Raw genomic sequence first — 23,514 nt, forward strand, 5'->3', positions numbered from 1 at the left:
ACAGGAGCAGGTCTGTGGCAGCACACAGCCTTTGCCCAGCTGCTGACGAGGATGCCAGGGCACAGCAGCACGGGGAACGTGGGGGGCTGCAATGCTCTCTGCCTTCCTCCCCCCTGCCTCAGCCTGCCTGGGGACCGCCCTGCCAAGGTGGGAATTTTTCTCTCTGGATAGCCACTGGGAATGGCAGCCCAGCAGCCACAGCTGCTCAGCTGCAGGAGCCCCAGCAGAAAGGAGGGGAAAAGGGCACAAAAGCCCCAAGCCAGGAGAAGAAAGGCAGAAAGCAGCACATTGCCTCAGCTGCTGCTGAGTGCGTCTGCTCTGGAGGACTTCTGGCTTGTGCCATCTAACTTCAGCTATCCAAAACATCCCTTGGCTTGCTCCTCTCCACGTTCAACAGAAGCCACTGGTACCCCAAGGGTGCTGTCCTCATCCCTCCTGTCTGGCAGTCACCCTCACTGAAGGAGCTCAGCCCTGCCTGAAATGCCAACTCCTGGGACAGGACTGGGGCAAGCCTCTCTCAAACGATCTGGAGCTGAACCTAGCAAGGCACCAAGCAAGGATTCAGCTGAACACAGAAACAGCTTCTTCATTCCAGCTAAACAGCATCATAGAATCAGGCAGGGTTGGAAGGGACCACAAGGAGCAGGCAGTGCCAAGCCCCCTGCCATGCCCAGGGACACCCTACCCTAGAGCAGGCTGCACACAGCCTCAGCCAGCCTGGCCTCAAACACCTCCAGCCATGGGGCCTCGACCACCTCCCTGGGCAACCCCTGCCAGGCTCTCACCACTCTCCTGCTCAACAACTTCCTCCTCACCTCCAGCCTCACTCTCCCCTTCTCCAGCTTTGCTCCATTCCCCCGACTCCTGCCACTCCCTCACAGCCTCAAAAGTCCCTCCCCAGCTTTTTTGGAGCCCCCTTCAGATGCTGCAAGGCCACAAGAAGGTCCCCTGGGAGCCTCCTCTGCTCCAGCCTGCACAGCCCCAACTCTTTCAGGCTGTGCTCACAGCAGAGCTGCTGCAGCCTCTCAGCATCCTCCTGGCCCTGCTCTGGACAGGCTCCAGCATCTCCACAGCCCTCTTGTCCCAGGGGCTCCAGAGCTGGATGCAGGACTCCAGGTGGGGTCTCAGCAGAGTGCAGCAGAGGGGCAGAATCCCCTCCCTGGCCCTGCTGGCCACACTGCTGCTGCTGCAGCCCAGCCTCTGCTTGGCTCTCTGGGCTGCAAGTGCACTCTTCTGGCTCACGTTGAGCAGTTGCCCTTCTCTGGACACACTCCAGCATCTCCACATCCTTCTTGTAACGGGAGGCTCCAGCTCCTTCAAACGTGTGGTTATTTGGCTGAGGGCCTGCTTCCAACTCCCCTCATTCCCTGGCTCTGCAACCCCATGCCCAGCATTGAGCTCATACCTCATACTCTTGGGATAATTTCAGGTTATCATTAGCTTTGAGGTGCTCTGTGTGTTCAGCCAGCTCGGAAACAGGGATTGGTGGGTGGCTGAGCATACCTAAAAAGACAAGCAGGGAAAGGATCTCATCACTACAATTCCACAACCATTGCCCCCTTTTGATAAGAAAGAAGAAGAAAACAAGGAAAGCAATAAGTAAATAAATAAATTACAATGTGAGCTCTGCAATGAAAGTAGGGAGGTTAGAAGAGAAGAGTTCAGGGCTCGAAATTGTGTCCTTGGGAAGGAAATTAAAAAAACCAAAAGGAAGAAAAAAGTAAATCAAAAAAAATCAAAGAAATCAGAAGGAAAAAAAACCAAAACAAAACCAAAATCAGTGGAAACAAACAAAAAAAAACCCAAACCCCAACCAAAAATGAGTGTTCCCCACGATGGCCCAGTTCCCAAGGTGCAAATCAGAGCAAACCAAAAAGGGAAATCCAAAGAGCAGATGGGTGTGAGCCGTGCCAGGAGTGGACTCCAAACGAGCTAAAGACGCTGCCGGAGGAACCCACCCTGAGCAGCTCCCCCACACAAGGAGGGCATCCAGCCAGCTGTGGGGATGTGGGGCAGAGGAAGGGAATGCAGATGTTTGGGGGGAGTGGGTGGAGGAGAAGGGAGCAGGGGAAGCTTTTCAGGAGTTCTGCTCTGCGAGCTTGGCGGTGAGCTCCTGGCTGCGGCGGTGGAAGCTTCGCCGCAAGGAGGTGTCTTGGAAGCGTAAGGTGGTAGGGGTTGGAGTGGACCTCTGGAGAGCATCCAGTCCAAGCCCTCTGCTGATGCAGGTAGTGCTAGGTCAGGGTGCTGAGGACTGCAATGTTCAGGTGGGTTTTGAAAGTCTCCAGAGAAAGAGACTCTGGGCAGCTCTGGGCAGTTTCTCCTCAAGTTCAAGTGAAAGCTCCTGGACTCCAGCTTGTGCCCCCTGCCCCTTGCCCTGCCTCTGCCCAGCACTGGCTGCTCTTCCCCTTCGTGGCTGGTGGATGGTGTTGCTGGGTGATGATGTTCCTCCTGCAGCACTGCCAGGGCTGCTCTGGCCTCAGCCTCCTTTTCCTGGGGCAGGTTGTACCAATCCTGTCACAGCCTCTGCTGGACAGGCGCAAGATCCTCTTGGCCCTTCTCAGTCGGGGGGGGATGGGAAACAATGTGCTCAGCAGATGAAACCCTGGTTCAACCTGCTGCCCCTGCAGTTGTCACCAACATCTGGGGACACCAGGGAACAGCCTCCCCCTCCTCTGAGGTGTGCTGGCAGCAGGAGGGCCATGCTGCACCAGCCTGGTCAGACCGGGCACAGCTCAGCCCCCAACAGGGCTGAGCAGGGAAGGCAAAGGTGGTTTTCAGTCCCAAGTGTGATTGGAGCATCCTGCTCTGGGAGGGGCAGCTGGAGCTCTGGGAGGAGCAGGGATCCTTCCCATCCTGCCAGCTCCAATAGCCAGGCCACACATCCAGGTGGAAAAGCTCTCCCTGCTTTGCTCATCTGCATTGGATCATGGCTTCTCCAAAGGCTTCCCATGCTGTCTGCCAGCCTGGCCTGCCGTGGAGGGGCAGCAGACAGGTGAGGAGAGCAGCATGGCTGAGAAGCCCTGGGCAGTGCCCCCAAGGAGAAGGACAGGAGTGGAGGAGAGATGGAAGCCAGGGAGAATTTCGAGCCCCGTGGGTGTTGTGTGACAAAGCAGCGGCGGTGGCAGCAGCATGGTCAGAGACTCCAAAAACTCAGCACAGAGATGGCAAAGCAAGCATGATGACATCCTCAGTTTTACAGTGACTCCTGGAGAGATGCTGCCTCCCCCAGGCCCGGGGGCAGGAGCAGCCTGCCACAGCGTGGGGATCAGAGCCACCACTGCAGCAGGTCTCTCCTAAGCTAAGCAATGTCTACTTCCAGCAGGAGGAAGTCTGGCTGAAAATAGAAGTGAGAGGGGGAACAGACCAAAAAAACCCTCACAAAAATAAGCCTGGAGGCTGTGCTGGCTCCATTCCAGCCTGCTGAGGAGCAGGGCAGGAAGTCTCTCCCAGGTCAGGGAGGAGAAGCTCCCAGGTACATCTTTTGCTGACCTGTGGCCCACTGAAGCTGGCCAAGCAGAGTTTGTCCTTTGCCTCCCAGCTCGGCCTGGCAGAGGCTGTCATCCACCCCAGCACTGGCTGCAGACTGGGGGTGTTTGGAGGAACTCTCTCTGGCTGTGTGGGATGGGAGGACCACCCTGGCAGAGGTACCAGAGCTCAGAGACCAAACCAAGCTAATCTCCTAAACGCTACTCAGTGTCTGTCCTTCTGCCTCTGAAAGCAAGGGCTGAAGAGAGCAGCAAACACACCTGGAGCTGCAGCATTACAGCACAGCCCAACTCTACTCAGAACAGCTTCTGGAACTCAACCAACCAGCTCCAGATCCCCGAGGGTCACCTCCTCACTCATTTCTTCCCCCTGGGTGGCTCTGGCTCAGCTGCCACCACCTGTGTCTGCTGCCAAAAGCTACAGATCCTGTGCTGGAGGATGCTAAGGGACACAGCACCCTAAATGAAACCCCAGTGATGGCCACGGAGCTTAAAAGGGAAAACACAAACCAGAACCCCAGTGACAAGGAGCAAGCAAGCAAAGAAACCCAGACTCACTTTGGCTTCGAAGGCACAGAGCAGTATGGAACCCCAGAACTGTTTGGGTTGCAGAAGCCCTCTGAGATCATCAACCCCAACCAGCAGCCCAGCACCACCATGGCCACTAAACCCCAAGGGCCACATTCTGGTTTCAGCCAGGGGCCAGTGTGGCTTGGAGAACCACACAGCCCCCTCTGCTCCAGCAAGAAGACCAATCTTTGGGTGAATCTGCTCAGGATGCCAGCTCTAGCACCTCTGAGCACAGGCAGCATCTGTGCTTCTTCACAGGTCAGCTGAGCTCTCACAGAGACATCCTTGCTCAGCACAGGGAAGAAAACTCAACCCCCAAACCCAGTCAGCAAAGCTGGAACTTGGCTTCTAACAGGGATGGAGTATTTCAGAGCCAGGCTCAGCTGACACTGCAGTCACTTGCATCTCTCTCCCCTCATCACAAAGGATTTGAGTCTGTGCACCACAGCCAGCTCACCACAAACATCACCTAGCACCTGCTGCATGGGCCAGGGCACATCTCCTCCTCAGCAAACCCACCATGGCTGGATGGCACCTGGCAGGAAACCCAGGGGCTGTGGAGGACCACAGAGGCATCACCATGGCTGGATGGCACCTGGCATGAAACCCAGGGGCTGTGGAGGACCACAGAGGCATCACCATGGCTGGATGGCACCTGGCATGAAACCCAGGGGCTGTGGAGGACTACAGAGGCATCACCATGGCTGGATGGCACCTGGCATGAAACCCAGGGGCTGTGGAGGACCATGGAGAGGCCTGTAGGCTTTGTGCCTCTAGAGCAAGTCACTGCCAAGCAACAGACAGCTGCCACAGATGGGAAATGGCCCTGCTGGCTCCCTCTCCTCCCCTGCCATGCCAAGGAGTCTGTGTGGTCCTCTCCAAAGAGTGAGGAGATCATCACCTGCAGCTCTGCTTCCCTCCTGCCCTCCCTTACAAAGCACCAGACACAGGCACACACAGGGACAGGGCTCACAGCCCCACAGACAGGACCCAAGCTTCAGAAACAACAACACCTTCAGACAACAAGGAGAAAAAGAAGCTTTGAGACCCAGGTTGTTCTCCAAAGAGACACAGAAGGACAGACAGTGCCCCCTCAACCACCCCAAACTGCTACCAGGGGCTCTGTGCTGCTGCTGCTGCTGCTGCTTCTACCTCTCTCTTGCAAAAGGCCTGGGATGGGATACTGTAAAACTGGAAGCGTAGTGAGACAAAAGAGGTGGCACAGAGAAAAGAGGGGGGGTGGCACAGAGAAAAAGGGGGGGGGGGTGGCACAGAGAAAAAAGGGGGGGGTGGCACAGAGAAAAAAAGGGGGGGGTGGCACAGAGAAAAAAAGGGGGGGGGTGGCACAGAGAAAAAAAGGGGGGGGTGGCACAGAGAAAAAAAGGGGGGGGTGGCACAGAGAAAAAAAGGGGGGGGTGGCACAGAGAAAAAAAGGGGGGGGTGGCACAGAGAAAAAAAGGGGGGGGTGGCACAGAGAAAGAGATGAGATGGGATCAGACACTGCAGGAGGACAGAGCATCCAGCAAAAGAACAACCAACCAACCCCAACCAAACCCCAACAAACAGCCCCAAACAACCGACCCCAAGAGGACAACAGGAATGAAACAGAATTGGCCAAGTGAGAGAAGAGAGAAAAAGAAGAAGAGTAAAAAAATAATTCATAAGAGTAATAATAAGTAGTGGGGAAGGGGAGGGAGGGGAGGAGGGAAATGAAACCAACAGGAACAAAAACACACAGGAACTAACTTTCAAAGTCAAACTCAGGGTCACTGAGAGGGCTGCTCAGACCAGAATCTGCAGAAAACAGTAAAAAATAAATAAATAAAAAGGTACACTTTAAAAAACAGAACAAAACCAAGACAAAAAAAAAAACCAAAAACCAACCAAACTTCATGCTAAGGAGAAAAACAAAACCAAACCAACCAAAAACCAAACCGAACCAAAGAACCAAACAAAGAACCAAAGCAACCAACAAAGTGAAAACAACAACAACAAAAACCTCAACATAAACCTCCAGGGGAAAAGAAAAGAGTTTGAGGCCAGGCTGGCTGAGGCTGTGGGCAGCCTGCTCTAGGGTAGGGTGTCCCTGGGCATGGCAGGGGGGTTGGAGCTGGCTGCTCCTTGTGGTCTCTTCCAGCCCTGCCTGATTCTAGCAATCTAAAGTTCCTTTTTTGGTGCTGATCAGGCTAAGGACAGGACCTGTCATGTGCTGTGCTTTCCCCTTCTCCAAGCTGCAGGGATGCTCCCACACATTCCCATTCCCACATCCCTCCTCTGGTTTGCTGTTGAGGACACAGTGGAGGCTCTGCTTGCTGGACCTTAGGGCATCTGGCTGGAGAAGAGCTTCAGATCCTCTTGCAGCCCACTGCAAGTGACCTGAGCTCAGGCAGCACCTACAGAGTCTTCCCCTGCACACTGCCACCAGCACACTCCCAAATCCTGGGTTTCCATCCAGCTCCACTCCCACCCAACTGCTTGGCATCAATCCTCCCAGAGCCTTTCAAACCTTCTCCTGCTTTACAACCTCTCCAGCAGAGAAGACTCCTCAGATCAGCTGTCCAGCAGGAGCAGCCAGCTAGATAAACTCTGCCTAGATGAGCTCCTGAAGAGAAGATGACAGCAAAGCCTGGCAGGCTTCTCAGATCTGCAAGCTGCCCAGGAGGGGTCTGCAGCTCTCAGCTGTCTTGTACAAGTCTCTCAGACCAGCAATTCAGAGGTCCAGCACGACCACACCAGCAGGGTCAGCAGCCTCACTCCTCTGTCACCTGAAGCTCACAAACTGCCCTTGAGCTGCCTCTGCTCTCCTGTGGGGACAGGGACAAACAGCAAGGGAGACACAGAAGAAGCACTTCCAGCTGCTTCTCAGCAGCCACAGCCTTTGAGCTTTACTTTGATCTCAGCACAGATCTCCCTTGGGGGAGGGCAGCTCCTTCTCTCGGGTCTCACATCAGCAGCTGGAGCACCCAGAAGCCAACCTGAACACTCCCAAAGGGAGCTCTCTCCTGTTCACATGCAGTGTGCCCAAACACAAACTGCTGCTGAGCTGCAGCTGGGGACACTCCAAAGATCTCAAACACCTTCAGACTCCTGTGGGACCTGAGCCAGATTCTATGGTCCTGCTCTGGCAGGGGACTTGGACTCCATGATCTATAGAGGTCCCTTCCAACCCCCAACATGCTGTAAGCTGTGATCTGCTGCAAGAGCTGATTTAGGGACCCAAGTGCTGCTGAACTGCTCTGCTTCCAGTCCCTGGATTGATTCCACTTCCACCCCTCAGCTGAGACTCAAGCTCCTAAGCTTGGGCAGATACCAACAGGTTGTTTTCTAACCCTTTCTGGATAAGAAACCCTCAGCTCAGTCCTTCCTTTGTGCTGCCCACCCCCCCCAAAACATCCCTGTCCTTTGGGTGCCCACTGCCAACCTCACCTTGAGAAAACTCAGACAAGGCTAAGGACAGGATTGGGATGGGGAAGGGGAAGGAGGAGCTGCAGAAACATTACTCAACAAGCACAAACCAGCAAAAACAAAAACTCCAACCCAAACAAACTGAAAACAACAACCAGCCCTCCCCTGGCCACCCCCCCCAAAAAAGACCCCCCCCACAATAAATTCCCTTCCAACTCCTCCAGCTGCAGGAGCTCAGAGGCATGAAGCAGTCACCGCTGAGTGCCTGTGGGTGTGAGGCTGTGCCCGTGGCTGCTGGGGGCTGGCAGAGAGGCCAAGCAGGCAGCTTGAATGTGCACACTGATGGGGGGGGGGGGGGCATAGGTGTGCAAGGAGGAGGTGTGCTGAGCCTCTCTGCCCAAAGGGGAAGGGCAGCTCCGGGCTCATTGCTCGCGGTGCCAGTGCCCATGCGTGAGCAAGGAGGTGCTGGCTTCTCGTGGGGGCATCCTGGCATGGATGCAGCAAGCAGCAGGTGTGGCTGGAGCACTCCTGCATGTTGGGCAGCCTGCCAGGTTTCACCTCCACCACTCACAGGGTGGAGGATCTCCCAGTGTGAACGCAGCCCACGGCAGTGCCAAGCTTGCCAGCCCACCAAGGCTGCCTTGGGCTGGCAAGCTTGGTGCTGCCACGGTGCTTGCAGCGGTGTCTTTAGCCCAGAACACACCAGATCCACTGGGAATCCAGGGAAGCCCTTCAGGCCTGCCAGCAAAGATTTCTCTCAGCAGCCTCACTTGGCACAGGCAAGGCTTGGTGCCCCTTGGCTACATCTGGATCTCAAGGCAGCAGGCTCTAGGCAGGCAAGAAGGGGTTAAGGGAAGGGCAGTTGCTCCATCCCTGCCTTCCCAGGAAGAAAGGCTGGTTAGCAGCAGGTTACCTGGGGTCTGGAAGTTGATTCTCCTCATTTCCACGGGGTCCTTGGGGTGGTGAGGGGTGATTTCAGCGTTGTTCAGCAGGCATTTTGTCCTGGGCTCTGAATCTTTCCTTTTGCTTTAACAAAAATAACAAAAGAAATAGGAAAGGGAAAAAAAAAGGCAGGAAAAAAAAAACAAAGCAGTTTAACTTAGGCACCCTTCAGTCTTCTCAGCTACTCAGGCCATGCTCAGACCTGAGCTCCCAACAAGGTCAGATGTAAGGAACAGAGAAGGCATCAGGAAAGGGCTCAGGTGCCCCCAGGAGCCTGGCTGAGGAGGAGCCCCCCCAGGAGCAGGGCTGAGGAGGAGCCCCCCCAGGAGCAGGGCTGAGGAGGAGCCCCCCCAGGAGCAGGGCTGAGGAGGAGCCCCCCCAGGAGCAGGGCTGAGGAGGAGCCCCCCCAGGAGCAGGGCTGAGGAGGAGCCCCCCCAGGAGCAGGGCTGAGGAGGAGCCCCCCCAGGAGCAGGGCTGAGGAGGAGCCCCCCCAGGAGCAGGGCTGAGGAGGAGCCCCCCCAGGAGCAGGGCTGAGGAGGAGCCCCCCCAGGAGCAGGGCTGAGGAGGAGCCCCCCTAGGAGCAGGGCTGAGGAGGAGCCCCCCTAGGAGCAGGGCTGAGGAGGAGCCCCCCTAGGAGCAGGGCTGAGGAGGAGCCCCCCCAGGAGCAGGGCTGAGGAGGAGCCCCCCCAGGAGCAGGGCTGAGGAGGAGCCCCCCCAGGAGCAGGGCTGAGGTCTGGAGGGTTTTGTCCCTGCTGTATTCGATGAGTTTACAATGCCTCAGAAGTCCCTCAGCAGCTTCCAGGCAGCTCTGGAAGGTTCCTCCCTTCTCACAGCAGCACGGACAGACAGCAAAGGAGCAGCCCAGGTGCTGTGAGCCCACACCTCAGGCTCCCTGCACAAATAAACCTCCACTGAACTCTGCAGACTTCTGCAAGCCAATTCTGGCCAAACCATTTTCAGCCTGCAAGAACCAGAGCCAAGACAACCATCTGGGAAAGCACAGAACCTCCTGGCCATGACCTTGGCACTGACACTGCTCTGCTGGCTGCTCCAGCAGCTCTCTGTGCCTTGCTGCAGACAGGACTCAGAGCAGCAGCTCTCTGGGTTCAGAAAGCAGAGCAGACACAGCCTCTGCCATCACAGCTGTGCCTGCTGAGATCTGTCTCACCTGCTTGCCAGAAGCTGAAGCCCCACTCCAGCCTGCCAACCGAGCTGCACATCTAAGTGCTTCCTAATATCTTTTGCTCCAACTGGGTTAGGTTAGCTGAGGTACCTGAAACGTCCCTGCTGCCCTGGCTCCTTCTCCTTGAAAAGGGCTTGGAAGCAAAGCCCAGCTGTGAGAACCTCTGGCAAGGCAGCAGCGACAAGCTGATGGGAGCAGAACTTCTCCAGTGGGCAGAGAACCTGCACCTGTAACCTGTGGCTTGAAAACATCATCCCAGGCCTTCTAGCAAGGTAGCTGTAGAGCTCCTCACCTTCCTGCCTGGGCTGCTCAGAAGCCTCCACAGAGCTTCTCCCTTCTCCTGCCTGGGCTGCTCAGAAACCTCCATAGAGCTTCTCCCTTCTCCTGCCTGGGTTGCTCAGAAGCCTCCATAGAACTTCTCCCTTCTCCTGCCTGGGTTGCTCAGAAGCCTCCACAGAGCTTCTCCCTTCTCTTGCCTGGGTTGCTCAGAAGCCTCCACAGAGCTTCTCCTGCTTGGGTTGCACAGAAGCTTCCAATATTAAGGCTGCAGCAATCCCAGCAATGGCTTGGGCAGAGAGGGGGGGACCCAGTGCGTTTTTAGCTGTCTCTTAATGCCATTAATAGCTGGCAGCAGTGGCACAGGCCCTGCCAGCACTGCCAGGGGCAGCATTTTGGGATGGCACCGCTGCAGTTCTGGGAGCAGTTTGTTTTTGCTGCACTTCTGAACCTGCTGTTAAAAGCTGAGTGGCAAAAGCCATCAGTTACTTTCAGTGAAAGCTCTCCCAGCCTTGCAAACGGTTGGGAGTTAAGTCTCAGCTCTGCAGTCATCACCAGACTGTTACAAGTCCCTGGCTGCTGGGGTAAGAACAGCTTCTGCACCAGGGTGAGGCCAGCTCAGCTGGTGAGGACCTGCTGCCAGCATGCCAGTGGCTCAGGGACAGGCTGTGTGGAGCAGCCAGACACGGAGGAAACCTGCTCTCACCTCTGCCTGCCACACAAGTAGGTGTTTCTCTGCTCCATTAACCCAGCATTTTATGAGCCATTTACTGTCACTGCTGCTCAGGACCATTCCATCTTGCACTGGACAAGCAGGAGAAAGCTGAGCTTGCTTTGCTGTTTCAGTGCCCTGATTCAAACACAGTCCTGTGCTTGTCTGACACAGGGCTTCTGAGATCTAGCAGCAGGAACAACAGAGCTCCCCCCCCGCCCCCCTCAGACAGCAAACACTGCAAGAATCACACAATGGTAGGGGTTGAAAGGGACCTCTGGAGATCAGCAAGTCCAACCTCCCTGCCAGGGCAGGTCCACCTAAGGAAGATCACACAGGAACATGTCCAGGCAGGCTTTGAATGTCTCCAGAGATGGAGACTCCACCACCTCTCCGGGCAGCCTGCTCCAGTGCTCCACCACCCTTAAAGCTCTTCCTCCAGAAAGAACCTAAGTGAATGGCAAATCTGAAGCTCTTACCTGTCTGGTTTGCTGTCCAGGAAAGCAGTGAGTGGAGAGAAGACAAGACAAATGGCCAAGTTAGAAAGGACTTGCAGAGCAAAGGGAGAAGCTTTTGCTCAGCTCTAACCCTGGTAACAGAGTGGCAGGTGGGAGCAGCCCCTCGAGATCAGGGCTAATGGACACCAACAAGCAGCAGCTGAGCCTCTGCCCCCGGAGCACTCCTGAGTGTGTGCCCAGCAGCCTCAGCAGGCTGGGATCCAGGGCGTGAGCAGAGACACCTGTGCAGGGAGAGGTGCACAGGGCTGAGAGCTCCCTCCAGCCCGGGTACTAAATGAGCCTGGACTGGCCACAGCTGCCACCCTGCCTCTTCTTCATCTGTTCTGCTCAGCACCTGCTCCCTCTCACGTCCTCCTCCACTGCTCAGCGTGCTCAAGGGCCTCCCATCCTCATCCACACACCATCAGCTGCTCAGAAAGCCAAAGCAAAGGGAGAGGTTTCCAGGGCTTGCTCCCTCCTCTCTCCTGCAGACTCAACATTCCACCTCTGCTCTCCTCTGCCAGCTCCAGCTGAAAACCAGTCTGAGGACAAGAGAGGTCTCTGCTGCTTTCCCTGCATGCTCCCAGCTGCACCCACGCAGACACATGGACCACAGAGAGGAGAGCCCGAGGCTGCAAGCACCACTTCTGGAGGACACAGTCAAGACCTCTGACAAACTCATTGCACTCCCTGCCACCACAGACTGCCTGTGAGACAAGCACAGCCTCGCTGAGTGCCAGGGGTAGACTCTGAAGCAACGACTCAACCCAGTGCTGTCTCTCCTGTGCCACTCAGACCCTTCCATGTCAGCACTTGTGCCCCAGGGCTCCTCTCTCCGGTGCTGCCGAAGGGAGATGCCCTCAGCTGCCAACTGTGGGACCAAGGAGGAAATATCCCTTTAGGGGCTGGAGCTGGGGAGGTGCAGAATGGTCAGAGCAAGAAGCATCTCTTACTTTTTGTAGAGCAGAATGGCAATGACGATGCAGATGATGAAGACCACGGCCAGGACGGGCCCGATGACCCAGATCAGCCCTTCCTCTCCATCTATGATGGGCTGTGGATCAGGGTTGTCCAGCTGGATGGGGTCGGAGAAAGGACTAGCAGCAAAAGTCTGGAAGACATGAAAAGGTGGTGGAGAAGGGTTCAGAGGTGGAGTGGGGACCAGAAACGAAGGGCAAAAGGAATTCCACACGAGGAAGCGCTGGGGAGGAGGAGGAGGAGAAGTCTGCAGCACAGAGCACACAGCACACAGCAAGAGCAGAGAAAATGCCCTCTGCAGCCTGGAATAAAGATGCTCTGTGGGCAGCTGTAGGAGTGCTACCACCCTCCTCCAGGGCTCCTGGCAAGACAGATCACTACAAGACCATATCAGGTGAAGAAGAGTCCTGTTCAGCCTGGGGAGTAGCAGCCCCAGAGGGGATCTGAGCAGTGCTCAGCAAGAACTAAAGGGCTTATGTGGGGCATGAGGCTGGGGCCAGATTCTGCTCAGTGGAGCCCAGGGACAGCACAAGGGGCAAAGGACACAAACTGCAATCCAGGAGGTTCCATCTGAGCTGGAGGAGAAACTCCTTTGGTGTGAGGGTGCTGGAGGCCTGCAGCAGGCTGCCCAGAGAGGTTGTGGAGTCTCCTTCTCTGCAGGGCTTCCCTCCCCACCCTGGGCATTGTGCTGCTGGGCAAGCTGCTGTGGGTGCCCTGCTGGAGCAGGGGGGTTGGAGTGGATGAGCTCCAGAGGTCCCTTCCAACCCTCCCTGGGCATTGTGCTGCTGGGCAAGCTGCTGTGGGTACCCTGCTGGAGCAGGGGGGTTGGACTGGATGAGCTCCAGAGGTCCCTTCCAACCCTCCCTGGGCATTGTGCTGCTGGGCAAGCTGCTGTGGGTGCCCTGCTGGAACAGGGGGGTTGGAGTGGATGAGCTCCAGAGGTCCCTTCACAACCTCCACCATAACTCTGGGGTTCTGTGAAGCTGCTTTGTGCCCAGGGCTCACCCAAGCTTGCAGCCAGGAAGCTGCTTGTAGAAAACTCTGCCTCTGCTCCAGCACATCCCTGAGGCCTCTCCACTGCCACAAACACACAACCACTTTTTCCAAGCTCTCATGTAACCATCTGGCTTTTGACAGTCAGAGGAGATTACAGAGAAAGAGGGAAGGGATTAAAACAAGAATTAAGGCTTCAAAACAGTCTGGTCTGGTGACTGAAAAAACCAACCCTGACAATTAAATATCAATTAATAAAATGCAGTGCATCTCCTCTGCTCCCTCTGCAGCCAGCTGGGCTCTTCAGGAGGAGGATCAGAGGCACCTTCAAACCCAGCAGAGTTCAATCTAATGGGTACTGCCTGAGAGGTTGCAGTGAGGTGAGGGTTGGTCTCTTCTCCCTACTATCAGGTGACAGAAGGGAAGAAATGGCCTGAAATTATGCCAGGGGAAGCTTAGGTTGGAGATTAGGAACAATTTCTTTGCTGCCAGAGTGGTCAGGGATTGGCAGAGGCTGCCCAGGGAGGTGGTGGAGTCTCCATCCCTGGAGGTGTTCAAGGAACCTGTGGCCATGGCACCTGGGAACAGGGTTTGGTGGCCAGGGAGGTGTTGGGTTGCTGGTTGGCCTGGATGACCTTAGAGGCCTTTTCCAAGCCCAGTGACTCTATGCCTGCTCTCCTGATGGCTCTGACCTCTCCAGCCCAGGAGGGACACACTCCCATCTCACACAGCAATGACAGACAGAGAGGAGAACTGGTTTGAGTCAACCCTGTGCTGGGCTGCAGCAAGAGCAGTGTGGGCAGCAGGGCAAGGGAGGGGATTGTGCCCCTTGGATCTGCTCTCCTCACACCCCATCTGCAGTCCTGGGGGCAGTTCTGGAGCCCCCAACACAAGCAGGACATGGAACTGTTGGAGCCAGTGCAGAGGAGGCCACCAAGATGCTGAGAGGGCTGCAGCAGCTCTGCTATGAGCACAGGCTGAGAGAGTTGGGGCTGTGCAGCCTGGAGAAAAGAAGGCTTTGAGGAGACCTTGGAGTGGCCTTGCAGGATCTGAAGGGAGCTCCAGGAGGGCTGGGGAGGGACAAGGTCTTGTAATCAGAGGAGGAGGAGGAGGAATGGGTTTAAAGTGGCAGAGGAGAGATTGAAAGTGGATGTTAGGAAGAAGTTGTTTGCAGTGAGGGTGGTGAGAGACTGGCAGAGGTTGAGGGTGGTGAGACACTGGCATAGGTTGCCCATTCTGTGCTTCTGTGCTCCACAACCTCCCTGAAGGTGTTCAGGACCAGGCTGAATGAGGCCTTGAGCAACCTGTTTTAGTGAGAGGTGTCTCTGCCTATGGCAGGGAAGTTGTAACTATCTGAGCTTTGAGCTCCCTTCCAACCTAACCCATTCTATGAGAAGTGTGGTCCAAGACCAGGACAGGAGATCCTGGGCTGTGGTTCTTTGCCCTCCATCTGCTCTCAGCAAGCCTTGGGAGCTGCCAGCAGTGCAGGCTGTGGTGTGTGAGGGTGCAGGACCTCGTTCTGAAGCAGCAATTACCAGGAGCTGCACTAATCCGATTGAGAAGCCCATTCAGCAGTGTGTCAGCCTAAGCCTTTAATATCAACTGCACAGCTACATGTTGATTTTTTTTTTTTGGGGGGGGGAGGGAGGAGGAGGGAACAAAAAAAACCAAACCCCAAACAAATAAACAAATCCAAAACAACCTTCTGAAAACCCTTAATTTCCAAGAGCTCCCTGCTACAATTCCCCAGGGGGATTTCAAAGCAAGGAGGTATTAAGTCTGCTTCCTGTTGTGCAGGAGGGAGGAGGCAGGTAAGGACTAAATCGGTTGTTTGCAGCAAGCCAAGCACAGCAGCACTGCAAGCAGCAGAGGGGCTGAAGTGGTGGAGAACACAATGGAGGTTTCCACTGAATACTGCTCCACCCTCTGCTTGGCCAAAGAGCTTAATGATGCCCAGGCTGGGTGACACGCTGCTGTCAAAGCAGGGTGCCCAGGGGCACTGCTCTAAGGAATGAAAGCACAACCTCTGCCAAGAGATGACTCCTTGTAAAGGGGTTTGAGCCAAGGATCTCTGTCCTGAGCAGGGAGTTCAGGTGGGGTTGGGCTCTGCTGCCAGGCAGCCAGCAACAGAAGAAGGGGACCCAGGCTGAAGCTGTGGCAGGGTCGAGGCTGGATGTTAGGAGGAAGTTGCTGGCAGAGAGAGTGATTGGCACTGGAATGGGCTGCCCAGGGAGGTGGTGGAGTGGCTGTGCCTGGAGGTGTTGCAGCCAAGCCTGGCTGGGGCACTGAGTGCCATGGTCTGGTGCTTGGCCAGTGCTGGGTGCTAGGTTGTGCTGGCTGAGCTTGGAGCTCTCTTCCAACCTGCTTGATTCTCTGATTCAGTGCTCTCCCTTCCAGACACTCATCTGGAGCACATCACAGAAGCCCAGAACTGATCTGGTTGGAGAATACCTTTCAGGTCACTGAGTCTAACCATTCTCTAACTCTGCCAAGGCTGCTGCTAAACCATGGCCCTCAGCAAATCCTGGCTATGAAGAGCAGCAGCAAGCAGCAGCAGTGCACAACTGCTTGAGTCACAGCCTGTGTGCTTGCATTAGCACAGCACAACATGGTTTGTGTTGAAGGGAGATGCAAAGCTCATAGAGTCCAAACCCCCTGCAGTCAGCAGGGACATCTGCAATCAGAGCAGGATGCTCACAGCCCCAAACAACCTGACCTGGAATGGTTCCAGGGATGGGGCAGCTCTCACCTCTCTGGGCACCCTGAGCCACGGTTTCACCACCCTCTGTGTAAAAAACATCTTCCTGCTCTCCAGTCTGCATCTCTCTCTTTCAGTTTCAAACCATCCTCCCTTGTCCTGTCCCAATAGGCCCTGCTCAGAAGCCTGGCCCCAGCTTCATTATCAGCCCCTTTAGGCACTGCAAGGCCACCAGAAGGTCTCTCTGGAGCCTTCTCTTCTCCAGGCTGAACGTCCTCAACTGTCTCAGCTTGGCCTCACAGCAGAGGGGCTTCAGCCCTGCCAGCATTGCTATGGCCTCCTCTGGCACCACTCCAACAGGTCCCTGCCTGTGCTGTGCTGAGGACTCCTGAGCTGGATGCACACAGACAGAAACACAATCAGCTCCCACAGCCACAAGCAAAAGCTCCACAGCTGGGCAGGAAGAGCTCTACCAAAAAACCCAAAGGCTTCAAGCTCTGGCATCTGGCCATGAGGATGAGCAGAGGGCTGGAGCAGCTCTGCTTAAAAGGAGAGACTGAGGGAGTTGGGGTTGTGCAGTCTGGAGAGGAGAAGGCTCTGAAGTGACCTTCTTGTGGCCTTGCAGTATCTTAAGGGCACTACAAGAAAGCTGGGGAGGGACTTTTTAGGCTACCAGGGAGTGACAGGACTGGGGGGACTGGAACAAAGCTGGAAATGGGGAGATTCAGACTGGATGTGAGGAAGAAGTTCTCCAGCATGAGGTTAGTGAGAGGCTGGAACAAGTTACCCAGGGAGGTGGTGGAAGCCTCATCCTTGGAGGTGTTTAAGGCCAGGCTGGCTGAGGCTGTGGCCAGCCTGCTCTGGTGTGAGGTGTCCCTGCCCATGGCAGGGGGGGTTGGAACTGGATACTCCTTGAGGTCCTTTCCAACCCTGACTGATGCTATGAAAGAATGGAAGAGCTACAGAGAATGCCAGGGGGGCAGCAGGGAGGGATCTGCCACTGCCTCTGGTCCCTGATGGGGACAAAGGGGCACAAGCACCTGGAGAGGGCAAGAGAGAGCAGGCAGCACTCACGGCCTCGGGTTCCTGCAGCACTGCCAGGATGAAGATGACATATTTCTGGCCTGGCTCCAGGGCCCTGTTCTCGAAGTTGTCGTAGTGCTTCATGTCCCCCAGGATGAAGTGCGAGGGCAGGGAGCGGAAGCGAGCGGCGATGTAGGGCTTGGGGAAGTCCAACTGCCGCGAGTGGCGCAGGCTGCGGCGGCGCAGCCTGGCGATGTCCTGCACCAGCTGCAGGAGCAAAGCAACACCCTCAGCCCTGGTGCCTTCAGCACCACCAAGGAGAGCCAAACCACCCCACGCACACCAGCCACACCTTAGCTACTCAGAATGTGGAGCATGGCGACCCCAAATCCACCCTTCCTGGGCTCTCACTTCACCTGGAGCACAGTGACCCCAAACCCACCCTTCCTGGGCTCTCACTTCACCTGGAGCATGGTGACCCCAAACCCACCCTTCCTGGGCTCTCACTTCACCTGGAGCACAGTGACCCCAAACCCACCCTTCCTGGGCTCTCACTTCACCTGGAGCACAGTGACCCCAAACCCACCCTTCCTGGGCTCTCACTTCACCTGGAGCACAGTGACCCCAAACCCACCCTTCCTGGGCTCTCACTTCACCTGGAGTATGGTGATCCCAAACCCACCCTTCCTGGGCTCTCACTTCACCTGGAGTATGGCGACCCCAAACCCACCCTTCCTGGGCTCTCACTTCACCTGGAGCACAGTGACCCCAAACCCACCCTTCCTGGGCTCTCACTTCACCTGGAGCATGGCGACCCCAAACCCACCCTTCCTGGGCTCTCACTTCACCTGGAGCACAGTGACCCCAAACCCACCCTTCCTGGGCTCTCACTTCACCTGGAGTATGGTGACCCCAAACCCACCCTTCCTGGGCTCTCCCTTCACCTGGAGCATGGTGACCCCAAACCCACCCTTCCTGGGCTCTCACTTCACCTGGAGCACAGTGACCCCAAACCCACCCTTCCTGGGCTCTCACTTCACCTGGAGCATGGCGACCCCAAACCCACCCTTCCTGGGCTCTCACTTCACCTGGAGCATGGTGACCCCAAACCCACCCTTCCTGGGCTCTCACTTCACCTGGAGCATGGTGACTCCAAAGCCACCCTTCCTGGGCTCTCACTTCACCTGGAGCATGGTGACCCCAAACCCACCCTTCCTGGGCTCTCACTTCACCTGGAGCACAGTGACCCCAAAGCCACCCTTCCTGGGCTCTCACTTCACCTGGAGCACAGTGACCCCAAACCCACCCTTCCTGGGCTCTCACTTCACCTGGAGCATGGTGACCCCAAACCCACCCTTCCTGGGCTCTCACTTCACCATCCCACCCTTCACTGCTCTTGCCCTGCAGCTGACTTCAGTGTCACCATCACTCACCTCCTCCAGGTCCATCTCCTCAGGGCTGCCCAAGGGGTTGAGGAACTGTCCTCCTCGGGACTTCCTCAGAGGCACCACCACAATGTAGTAAGCCCTAGAAGTTGGTAATGATGAGAAGAAACAGAAAGAAGAAGACTAAGTTGGATGAGACCTTGAGTGACCTGTTCTAGTGGGAGGTGTCCCTACCTAGGGCAGGGGGTTGGAACTGGCTGAGCTTTGAGATCCCTTCCAGCCTAAACCATTCCATGATTCTATGAATCCACCTCCTTCCCCAAGGCACAGAAGAGGAAGGTGCACATTCTGCTTGGCCTAAGCAGCCCCACTGCCCCCCAGTGCATTCTGAACTGAGCACAGCTGTTCCTGCTGCTCCTGGCACCAGCCTGGGCTCAGGGGCAGCCTCACATACCATTTCTCCTTGTCTAATCCCTGTGCATGTCTTTAGCACCCCCCTTTCAGCCTCGGGAAGTGGCTCCATGTAAAGGGTTAACCCTCCTGGGGGAGTGGTCTTGACCCTGACCCCAGGTCCTCCTGACTTCTCCCCAGGGGTGGGTCTGAGCCTTACTCCAGGTGTAGTGCTTAGCCCTTTCTGCCTACCCCCTATAAAAACAGGATCTTGCTGTTTCGTTGGCTCTTGCCCTGCCTCCCTGCTTGCCAGCACCACCCCCTGGTCCTGCTGCTCTTGTTCTTCCAGGTGGCCATCAGTGCACAAGGTGGACAAAGCCACTGCCACCAGTCTGGCTGTGTATGTGTGCTGTGTGTCTTGTCTTCCCTTCCCTATACCTCCTTTGTGACTCTCCCACCTCAAATACCATCCATTGACTGTTAAAGTTCTCTCTTTTAACTTCCAAGTGAGACTTTGTTTGGGTGTGTTTTACCTTTTCCTCTCTGCATCTAACTCCTTTCCAAGGAGGGAAGAGGGAAAGGCATCCTCAAAACTGCTGTTGGTTCTATTAACTACAGTTGAGTCCCTGAGAACCTGAGACCAGAACCGAGGCCACTCCATGTGCTAGTCTGAAGCTAGCTGGAATATTCTGGAGAGAAGAATAAGATGCTCATGCATTGTCCTGTTCACACATACCATATTTTTCTCCAAGAACTAAAAATATACTCAAAATATTGTGCAAATCTTAATAATTATTAATAAAAATAGAATTAGAGTCAAATACAAGGACATATGTCTGAGGTATCTACCAGATCTTAGAGCAATGATTCATAGAAAGAATGAAGAGGTCATTCTGAAAAGCCTGGATGAGGCTCTTAGTGCCATGGTCCAGTGGATTGGACAGGGCTTGGGTGCTAGGTTGGACTGGATGAGCTTGGAGGTCTCTTTCAACCTGCTTGATTCTATGATTCTATGAAGTATCTACCAGATCTAAGAGCAATGATTCATAGAAAGAATGAAGAGGTCATTCTGAAAAGCCTGGATGAGGCTCTTAGTGCCATGGTCTAGTGGACTGGACAGGGCTTGGGTGCTAGGTTGGACTGGATGAGCTTGGAGGTCTCTTCCAACCTGGTTGATTCTATGATTGGCTGTGAAAAGGAACCAGTGGTGATGTCTGCTTCACTTGTAGGCTTGCTGAGATGTGTAAGAACAAGAGCATAAATATAGGTAAGGGAGTGGCTGTCTCTTGGGGCTGCATGAACTTCTCTCTAACCTAACCTGCTGTCTGTGACTAATCCATCTGCTTCCTGACCCTCCAAGCTACCTTGAGCATAAGGCAAAGCCTGGGGTGAGGTAGAGGGGTGGGGAGAAGGTGGAAGGGTGGTTGGGAGCCCCTCCTGGGGACTCTGCTTGCTGGGAGGGCTGCTGTGTTTCTGCATTGCTTTTTAACTTGTCTATAGCTGTAGACACTGCAAATATCTGCTTGGATCTTGTGCTAAGCTGTGAGTATAAAGCTTCATCCAATTTCCAACTGGCTGAGTCTAGTCTGGGTGACTGTCTTGAGTGGAGGGAGCAGGCAGCACCCAAACCATCACACTCCAGAAGCCTAAAAAGGCAGGGAACAACCTCTGCTGCCACTGCCCTTGCAGGTTTGCAGTGTGGCCTCCCAGTAAGCCCTGAGCACCCCACACCTGCATCTCCACAGACACCTACTGGACGGCCACAGGGCTCTTCACGTCCGGCAGAATCACCACCACGTTGCCATCAGCATCAGGTTTGTGGGTCACTTCTGGCTTCCTTGGTAACATATCAGCTGCAGTCCAAGCTGCCACGTTCTGTTGCAAGCCTCCCATGCTGTTGCCTCTGTTCATCAGGACGAAGTTGTAGAAGGTTCGAGGCTTCAGGTTGGTGATCAGCTTCTTGGTGGTGCGGCCGTCCACGTCCACGTTCAGCCCGTTGTACTGGATCTGCAGGAGGGCAGCAGGCAGCAGGGGATGATGCTCCTCTAGCAACCAAAAGTCCTTCCTCCCACCCAACATCCCGTGGTAGTTTGAGGGATCTTGGATATCCTGGAGGGTGGTGAGACACTGGCACAGGTTGCCCAGGGAGGTTGTGGAGCACAGAAGCACTGAATCGCATTCGGTGCTTCTGTGCTCCACAACCTCCCTGGAAGTGTTCAAGGTCAGGTCAGAGGTGGAGGTGTCCCTGCCTATGGCAGGGTGTTGGAACTGGGCTGAGCTTTGAGCTCCTTTCCAACCTAACCCACTCTATGAGGAGTGTGGTCCAAACCCAGGACCACAGAGCTTTAAGGTCCCTTCCAACCTAAACCATTCCATGATTCTATGGTAGGAAGAAGTTGTTTGCAGTGAGGGTGGTGAGATTCTGGCACAGGTTGAGGGTGGTGAGACCCTGGCACAGGTTGCCCATGGAGGTTGTGGAGCACAGAAGCACCCAATGTGATCAAAGATCACATTGGGTGCTTCTGTGCTCCACAACCTCCCTGGAGGTGTTCAGGACCAGGTTGGATGAGACCTTGACCAACCTGTTCTAGTGGGAGGTGTCCCTGCCTATGGCACAGGGGCTTGGAATCTCCAACACTGCCACAAAGGAGCCAGGGACTACCTTGACATCTCTACTCCACTGCAGTGAGCAGCCCAGACCTTCCCTAGGCCTCCAGGCTGCCTTTTATTTGTGAGTGAGGCAAAGCCATTTTTGTGGCTAAACTCTTCCCAAATGTTCTGATTCTCCCAAGTGGATGAATTGTCCTGAAGCATCCTTGGGAAAGATTTTCCTGACTCAATTAGAACCCAAAATGTAACTCACTTGTACAGAGGTGTGGGCAGGGCTTGCCAGAAGTAAAACTAACGACACAGTTTCAGACTCCTGCCTCATTAATTGCCACAACCAAGTCAAAGACTCCCAGGAAAATGGGAGGGAAGGAAGTTCCAGCTCCTGCATTCCACTTGCCTTGTAGGGGGTGGGGGAGTTGTAGTTCTCTGGGAACTCCCAGCTCAGAAGGACAGAGGTCTTGGTCACCATCTTCACTTTGAAGTTCTTGGGTAAAACTGCCGAGAGAAAAGCGAGGAGGAAAAGGAGAAAGGAGAAGAAAAGGCAGCAGAGGGAAGGAAGAGCAAGAAAGAGAAGGAAGAGAGTGTCAGGCACTGGGAAAAGCCAGGCTGGGTCTGGCTGCCGCTGCAGAACCAAAGGGCTTTGTCCCTCCTCCACACTTTGCTTGAGTTTTGCCAAGGTCCATCTCTCCCACTGCTCCCAGTCTCCAAGCCTAAAACCCCAGGGAGGGGTGAGGGAGGGTGGGTGGCTTTGCCCACACACCTTCTGGCTCTGGGTGGCTGCTGCAGGAACGAGGTGCTGGCTTTCTGAGCATGCTCAGGTGAGGAAACCCATCCCAGGGCCCGTTGGGAGCTCGGGTTGGGTTGGGTTTTACTTCAATTTCGGTTTGGTCTTTTGCTTATATATATATATATATATATTTATATTTTTCAATCTGTTTTCTTTTGGCTGAGAGCAAAAGCTGAAGAAAACTCTGCCCACCTGTAGAGCGACCGACCCCCACCTCGGGGGCCAGGGCGAGGAGGGCGTCCGGACTTAACGTAGAAGAAAGCGGTAAAGGGACTTACCTGGCCCAAGGCAGAGGGGAGCTGAGGGACTGAGCGTGCCACCAGAGTGCTCTGCTTTTACTCACGAGCCTGGCTGAGCCCGGCTTGACCTCTCCAGCTCTCTGCCTCCCGGCACCAGCCCCGGTTACAAGGAGAGAGAGAGAGGGAGGAGGAACCGGCGAGTCCTACCTTGGTCCAGCTGGAACGTCCGATACTGGACGGTGGGGCTGTAGGGCCCGGGGCCCTTACTGGTGTGGGCACGGATTTTAACATCGTAGGCAGTGTTGGGTTTGAGGCCGTTGAGGGTGTAGGAGTTCTCTGGGGAGGGGGGCAGGTCCTTCTCCAGGGGGCTGCCAGGGGACCCGGCCTCCCGGTAAGCCACGGTGTACTTGACGATGGCTCCGTTGCGCTCGGCCAGCACGGGGGGCAGCCAACCGAACTGCACCGACATGGAAGTGATGTTGCTCGCCTCCAGGATTTGGGGGTAACCCTTGGGGATGTCTTCAGGGGTGGTGAGTTCCTGCACAGCTTCCTCCCCGAAGCCAGCCCGGCTCTTGACGGCCAGCTTGAACACGTACGTGGCGCCCTTGTGGATGCTGGCGGCTGCGTACTCATGCTCCGCGGCTGGGAACTCCAAGGTGGCCAAGGGCTCCACGTCCTTGCGGCCAAACTGCAGCCTGTAGCCCAGCACCTGGCCCTCTGCATCCAGGGGAGGCTCCCATTTCACCAGCAGAGTGTTCTCCTCTGTCTGGTGCACGGACAGGATGGGCTTCCCTGGGACTGGGAGAGAGCAGAGACAGCTCCAGTCAGACCCAGAGGACAGACACCTCCAGTCAGACCTGGGGACAGACACCTCCCAATCAGACCTGGGGACAGACACCTCCCAGTCAGACCTAGAGGACAGACATCTCTAAGTCAGACCTAGAGGACACACACCTCCCAGTCAGACCCAGAGGACAGACACCTCCCAGTCAGACCTGGGGACAGACACCTCCCAGTCAGACCTGGGGACAGACACCTCCCAGTCAGACCTAGAGGACAGACATCTCTAAGTCAGACCCAGAGGACACACACCTCCCAGTCAGACCCAGAGGACAGACACTTCCAGTCAGACCTAGAGGACAGACACCTCCCAGTCAGACCCAGAGGACAGACACCTCCAGTCAGACCCAGAGGACAGACACCTCTAAGTCAGACCCAGAGGACAGACACCTCTAAGTCAGACCCAGAGGACAGACACCTCCAGTCAAAGTGGAGTCCTGACTCCCAGTCTCCTGTCCTGATCACCCCAGAGCAGGGAAGAAGGAAGGCTGGAGTCTCCCA

At 55.5% G+C, this 23,514-nt stretch overlaps 1 protein-coding gene across 13 annotated transcripts in view; it reads right to left on the reverse strand.

Annotated features, from left to right (window-relative positions):
- Positions 1-23,514, reverse strand: part of PTPRS (protein tyrosine phosphatase receptor type S) — a 217,066-nt gene that overhangs the window by 20,007 nt on the left and 173,545 nt on the right. For 5 of the 13 annotated variants that reach the window (XM_064175409.1, XM_064175406.1, XM_064175407.1 and 2 more), the window contains 10 exons: positions 22,381-22,971; positions 21,545-21,642; positions 20,291-20,544; positions 18,196-18,289; positions 16,814-17,029; positions 12,024-12,181; positions 11,053-11,064; positions 8,374-8,486; positions 5,802-5,849; positions 1,406-1,503 (listed from right to left, as the gene is read on the reverse strand). In XM_064175409.1, coding sequence (XP_064031479.1) covers positions 1,406-1,503; positions 5,802-5,849; positions 8,374-8,486; positions 11,053-11,064; positions 12,024-12,181; positions 16,814-17,029; positions 18,196-18,289; positions 20,291-20,544; positions 21,545-21,642; positions 22,381-22,971 — 1,682 coding nt within the window. The remainder of the gene's footprint in view (positions 1-1,405; positions 1,504-5,801; positions 5,850-8,373; positions 8,487-11,052; positions 11,065-12,023; positions 12,182-16,813; positions 17,030-18,195; positions 18,290-20,290; positions 20,545-21,544; positions 21,643-22,380; positions 22,972-23,514) is intronic. The other 8 variants (XM_064175413.1, XM_064175411.1, XM_064175414.1 and 5 more) reach the window with 6 other exon arrangements.

Source organism: Pogoniulus pusillus, chromosome 41 (genome assembly GCF_015220805.1).
Source record: "Pogoniulus pusillus isolate bPogPus1 chromosome 41, bPogPus1.pri, whole genome shotgun sequence".
Classification (NCBI taxonomy): Eukaryota; Metazoa; Chordata; class Aves; order Piciformes; family Lybiidae; genus Pogoniulus; species Pogoniulus pusillus.